Source organism: Coffea arabica, chromosome 2c (genome assembly GCF_036785885.1).
Source record: "Coffea arabica cultivar ET-39 chromosome 2c, Coffea Arabica ET-39 HiFi, whole genome shotgun sequence".
Taxonomy (NCBI): Eukaryota; Viridiplantae; Streptophyta; class Magnoliopsida; order Gentianales; family Rubiaceae; genus Coffea; species Coffea arabica.
In genome coordinates this window covers 29,918,945-29,925,084 of record NC_092312.1, presented here as the reverse complement: position 1 = coordinate 29,925,084, position 6,140 = coordinate 29,918,945, and the positions used below count along the sequence as shown (strand labels likewise).

The 6,140-nt window shown below is 34.4% G+C and overlaps 1 protein-coding gene across 1 annotated transcript; it reads left to right on the top strand.

The window, feature by feature from the left end:
- Nucleotides 1-1,014: 1,014 nt before the first annotated feature.
- LOC113727164 (serine carboxypeptidase-like 40) lies at nt 1,015-5,763 on the top strand. The gene is made up of 8 exons (XM_027251175.2): nt 1,015-1,504; nt 1,617-1,724; nt 1,838-2,112; nt 2,894-3,151; nt 3,989-4,107; nt 4,231-4,323; nt 5,134-5,239; nt 5,510-5,763. The coding sequence occupies exons 1-8, from the start codon at nt 1,135-1,137 to the stop codon at nt 5,654-5,656; spliced, it is 1,476 nt and encodes a 491-aa protein (XP_027106976.1). The 5' UTR covers nt 1,015-1,134; the 3' UTR covers nt 5,657-5,763.
- The last annotated feature ends 377 nt before the right edge of the window (nt 5,764-6,140 follow it).

The following is a 6,140-nucleotide window of genomic DNA, read 5'->3' as shown; positions in this document are numbered from 1 at the left end:
AAGCAGCAGCACCTTTAATGCTCTGTAAACTCCCCCACCCCCAAAAACACACACACACACAGAGACAGATATGATTATCCAGAAATATCTCTCAAAGAAAAAAAGAGAAAGATATTGCTAACGACGTTCTGTTGAAATCATCTCTTACCTCATGATATTTACTTAATAATCAATAACATCATGTTTAACAAGTTTAACAAAAATTATTCAAGCTGGTATGAATGTGTTTGGATTGTGGTTTTTTGCAGAAAAATGTTTATATTTTTCATGAACACATTTTTCAATCATCTTTTTACCTCATATGCATCAGATTATTAAAGTATATTTTTCTATAAAAATAACAATCCAAACAGGCATTTACAAGCTTTTCTTTTTTTTTTTTTTTTTGAGGGGGGTGGTGGATGGTAGAGTAATTGTACATGCATCAGAAAATGATTTGCTTATAGATAGTATATATACATTACATGTGGGATGGGTACTTGAAAAACGATTAACAAAAAAATTTGGGAATGAAGGAAAATTTTGTATAGGTATTTTTTTTAAAGTAAAGTTATCATACAAATTTACCATCTACAGATGCACAACATTTACCTGTTTTATAACAACTAGAACATTCATGTAAATTGACCAAAATTTCCCTTATTGCAGTTGGATTAATTAAGGTATTAGTACTCCAAACTCCTAGGCTCGGCCATGCTGACATACTTTTTTTAGCTACCTGACATCCACAAGATTGACAATTCTTATGCACCATTCTAGTTCTCTTATACGTATACGGAAAATTCACATTCCAAAATTTTTGAGTTTAAAATTCCATCATTAATGCACAAATTATCATGTACCATACAAATTGGAAAATTCATTTGAAATGACCAAAATGTCCCTAAGGGGGGGGGGCGGGGGTAATCAGCAAATCCTTGAGACCCTGTCCTATTCGAGAAGAAAATTTTCAAAACCAGTCCAAGCCTCCAAACCCTGAAGATTTGGCTTGTTGCCATAATGGCAGAGCGTCATATATAACTTCCTTATGCTTGTTATGTTTGATGCTTCTTACGCAACCTCTTAATTTTCTTATACATACACAAAAATCAGACTCGAAAGTAGCATAGTTCAGAAACCAAGAATACTCCAAACATGGAGATCAAGAAAACCCAAATCCTTCTTCTCTCAGCTCTCTTGCTTTCATCTTTGGTTCTCAAGACCCTTGGAAAAAGACATGGTGAAGCTGAATATCAACTTTTCAAGGCTAAATTGAAGCCTAATTCCAACATTGACAAATCCCACTTCACACCATTTGAGAATCCACCTGAGCCTATACAAGATGGGCTGAAAGAGAAGGATATCATTCAGAAATTGCCCGGACAACCTCCGGTTAGTTTCAAACAGTATGGTGGATACATCACCATCAATGCCACTGCTGGCCGTGCCTTCTATTATTACTTCACTGAAGCAGATGATCCCAATAAAGCTCAAGATTTGCCCCTTCTCCTTTGGCTCAATGGAGGTATTTGTATAAGCTTCCTTTAAACTAAGTTCAATTCAATAGGGTACAGGTTTTTATGTCCAACGTGTTCAATTCGGTATGGAATTTTCCCAATTTGTCACTTTCGGAACAGGTCCTGGTTGTTCTTCACTTGCCTATGGAGCAATGCAAGAACTCGGACCATTCAGGGTTGCTAGCGATGGCAAAACACTGTTCAAGAATCAATATGCCTGGAATTATGGTGTGCAGTCTTCCCTTGAAATTTTAATAGAAATGTCTTCTTTCGCCTTTTAAATGAAAGATATTTATGTTTAGGTACTGAATAATTTTCCAATTAATTTGTTCTCCCAACAGTTGCCAATGTTCTGTTCCTAGAATCTCCGGCAGGGGTTGGATTTTCATACTCCAACACAACTTCAGATTTTGTGGAGGGTGGCGATACAAAAACTGCTGCGGACAATTACATTTTCATATTAAATTGGCTTGAGAGGTTTCCGGAATACAAAAATAGAGACTTTTATATTGCTGGAGAGAGTTATGCTGGTCATTATGTACCTCAATTAGCACATAATATTGTTTACCATAACAAGAAGGCCAACCAGACAATCATTAACCTCAAAGGAATTCTGGTACGTCTCTCTACTTCCATTATTGGTTTAAATTTGATTTTTGTTCGACAAAGAAAACGAATTTTGGTTCAGCTGTGGGCCTACCTTATCCTCCTCAACATGGAGACAAAACGAATCCTTGGAACATGAAACATGTATGGATTAGGTATTTTTAAAGATATTTTCAAAAACTGCACTATGATATTATATTTCAAAAAACTTTTCACCGTAAATGCATTTTGAGATGTTTTTAAAAACTAAAATATCATTGAGTTATTTTTAAAAATTTGTTGAATCTTTAACCACCCCAACTTCTATCACCACCGCCACCCATCCCCTGCTCCGTCTTTGACGCCGTCGCTGCTCCTTCTCCCTTTCTTCCTTCTTTCTTTTCCTCCCTCTGCTTCATCCTCCTCTCTCTTTCTTTCCTTCTTCTCCCGTCCTCCAGTCCTGCCCCCTTTCCCCACAACCCCTCCCCTCCCTCCCCCTCCACCGCAACCATATGGGTTTATTTTTGGTGTTCAAAACCATTTGAAAATAGCAATAAGGAATCTCATAAATTGGCTGAGTTGACCACGCCAACTTGGGTTTCGCAAGTTTGGTTGTGCCTAGGACCAAAAAATGCTCGTGGCTAGGCAATTTCTTGTACTATTTTAAACAAATCATTGAAATTTGCTCCTTTTTTTTTCTATATATTTCATATTGTAGATATTGAGATTGAAAGAGCTCCAAAATGTAAAATTACTTTGTTAACGTTGTCTATGGAACTGTATTAAAGTTACTCTCTTCTGCCAAAATGCAGATTGGAAACGCAGTCATCAACGACGAGACAGATACCAAAGGCCTGATTGATTACTTTGCAAGCCATGCTTTGATTTCCCCTGAATCTTCAAGAAAACTTCACGAAGATTGTAAATTTTCATCGGATGCCGAAACATCTGATGGGTGCAACGATATCGTAACAAAACTTAGAACCATTGCAGGAAATATTGATATCTACAGTATCTATTATCCTCTGTGCTTGGATGGCAACTTGACTAGCATCCCTAAGATGTTTTCTGTAAGTATTCCCCTGATTTTGGCCTTAGCAGATTCCATGGATACTTTTGACACTTGTTTCAAACTAATGACACTTTTTTTGGGAATGATTGACGATATTATACATCAGTTGCACCAAAAAAATTTTGTTGGTTTTATTGCCAAAACTCCAATTACGATGTCACTGAAATTTTTTAATAAAATTCCAAGATTGTCCTTCTCAAGTCAAACTAAACATCATCATAGATCGACTTGAGAGGTGTTGTCTTGTCATTTTTGGTGGTAAAAGCTTTTAATCATTTGCCTAAAGATACTTCTAAACAACACAACATTCAATGCTCAAAAGATTAGAGGCTTTAAAAGCCTTAGATTCGATTTGTGTATGGAAGGCTCTTAGCCAGTGGTATGTGATTAAACAGTACTACTCTATCCAATTGTTAATGTCACATTTTCACTTTTTGAATGCCTTGAGATAAGAGATATTTTTAAAAGTCAACACAATATTTCATTAGTTTTTTACTTTGTTATTTGAAAAAGTAGCTTTTCGTACCAACCAATGCGTTACTCATGCTTTCAAATTTTGAATTTGAGGATGACTTTGTAAAATTACTCAAAGCCACCCCATCTAAATGCAATAATTGCAAATTCCTTTAAAAAGTTGGCTTTCCAAGAAATGACTCAAATTATGGGACAGAAGGTGTAACGAATTCCATTTCCCCGAACACTAAAAAGAAAAAAGGGTAAAAATAATTAGGGGCTTTTGAAAGTTATTGCTGGGCAATAGACACAGTGAAAACTAAAATAGAATTTCATTTCATAAAATTTTTCGACATGTTAATTTTTTTAATGTGATGTACAGATAATGGAGATTGATCCATGCAGTGAATATTATGTTCAGTCATACTTTAATCTTCCTGAAGTACAAGAGGCAATACATGCCAATGTCACCAAACTACATTACGATTGGGAACCATGCAGGTTTTGGCTCCCCTCCCCTCTATTTTTGGTTCTTTTTTTTTTTTTTTAAGATTATTGTATCTTTATACAAAATTTTGAATTGACCCTTTTTTCTGACTAATTAAATGAATAAAAAAAATGCAGTGACGTTCTTAAAGTTTGGGAAGATAGTTCATCAACCGTTCTTCCTTTTATTGAAGAGTTGATGGAGAATGGAATTCGAGTGTGGATATTCAGGTAATTTGCTCATATACACATGGATATGGATGAATATTACTATTATACACATACACATGTATGTATATATGTATGTATCTAAAAGGCTTTTTACGAATTAGGAAACTCATACGATACAAAGAAATTTATGAAAGTGGAGAGGGGCAGACTTGAAACCATAAAAAGTTTGAATGCGCCCTATCGATTTTACTCAACAATTTTTTTTGGGTCCAATTTTGGTGTCTGCCAATGACCAAATCATGTATCAAGAGTCATTACTTGAAGCTATTTGCCAAAAACTTCTATAGACCTCAAGATAACATTTAAACAATATAACTCCTCGCGAAGAGCATGACTATTTGCATTGCTCCTGATCGGTTGCAAACACACACACCCGAGCCCCTCTAGTTTAATGAAATTATATATTGGGCATAAATTTTGTCACTTTTGATTTTTGTATCATATTTCTATTTCCATCACTTAAATTTTTGTAGAACTTGCGCAGTTAAGCCCACTATTTTTGTAAAATTTGATTCCTTCAATATTACCTCAAATTTTTTTTTTCAATTTCATCCTCTATTTGCATTTTTTGCCTTAAACAATTGAAGTTTTGTAATGATTATCCTTGGCATAATATACCCAGATATTTGAAAGTAGACATTTATATCACTTTATGAAGTAGAAGTTCTTAAATCCTGGCTTTCCCAATACCCCTAATGGTCTTTTTCAGCTTGTATTTGGATTTTTAAAGGATTTACCTTCTTATTTTTTTTTCATTTTCTCTATTACATGGTACATTTACATAACCTTCATGTTACGTTGTTACAAAAGTGGTGATGTAGACGGAAGGGTGCCAGTGACTGGAACACAATATTCCTTGGAAGTGATGAATATTACAACTTTAAATGCTTGGCGTCCCTGGTATCGTGATGGAGAGGTTAGTACTTTACGATTCGACCAATATTTAGACTACAGTTCTTACCCAAAAAAAAACAAAACAAATCGATAAGTATTGTATTTTATATTTTGCTTCCGATTCACCTAATAAGGATCTCAATGGGTAGCAATAACATTGGCGTATTACCACGTAAAGTAATAAGATTCTTAATATTGACATATTAAGAATTTTATTACTTTAATTGTAATAATAATCTTGACTTATTGTCACATATACTAATTTTTTTTTTCTTTTCATTTTGGTCATTAGGTTGGTGGATATGTTCAAGAATACAAGAATAATTTAACATTTGCAACAGTTAGAGGTGCTGGTCATCAAGTACCAAGTTATAGACCTGATCGAGGTCTTTCACTAGTTTCAAACTTTGTAACAGGGACTCCACTCCCTGTAAAATGATTATATATATAGATAATAGATTATCACAAAGCTCTCTCATTCGGGATTTAACTCAATTTGTTTCTTTTACATTGACCCAAAATTGTAGTCATGGCAAAAGTACACAACTTGCTCGTCGTGTTTTGGTTCGTTTAGTTTTTCATCTTTTTTTTTTTTTACTTTATTATCAATTTAGTCTACAAAAAGCAGTGGGAATTATACATTGCAAAGTTGTTAAGATTTTCTTTTCTTTGTTCATTCTAAAACTAAAATTTGATTTCCATATCGCACATTCTACCATCCCCTTCTTTAATTGAAAGGACAGGAAAAGGGAAAATACTTTAAAAGTTATTTGCATTCAGCTTGTCCTAAACCAAGTTCAAACCCTTGCTAGACTGAGCATGAATGCCAAAATTGAAACAGGAATTGATTGGAGGAACCACTTCAATACATATAATTGACAAATTTAACTTATTGTAGCATAGCATTTTTCTAAGGGGTATGA

Excerpts from the sequence above, each read along its gene's own strand:
- LOC113727164 (XM_027251175.2), top strand. The coding sequence starts at position 1,135 with ATGGAGATCAAGAAAACCCAAATCCTTCTTCTCTCAGCTCTCTTGCTT. Across the intron at positions 4,324-5,133 it reads ATTCGAGTGTGGATATTCAG|TGGTGATGTAGACGGAAGGG; the intron begins GTAATTTGCTCA and ends TTGTTACAAAAG. Across the intron at positions 5,240-5,509 it reads CCTGGTATCGTGATGGAGAG|GTTGGTGGATATGTTCAAGA; the intron begins GTTAGTACTTTA and ends TTTGGTCATTAG.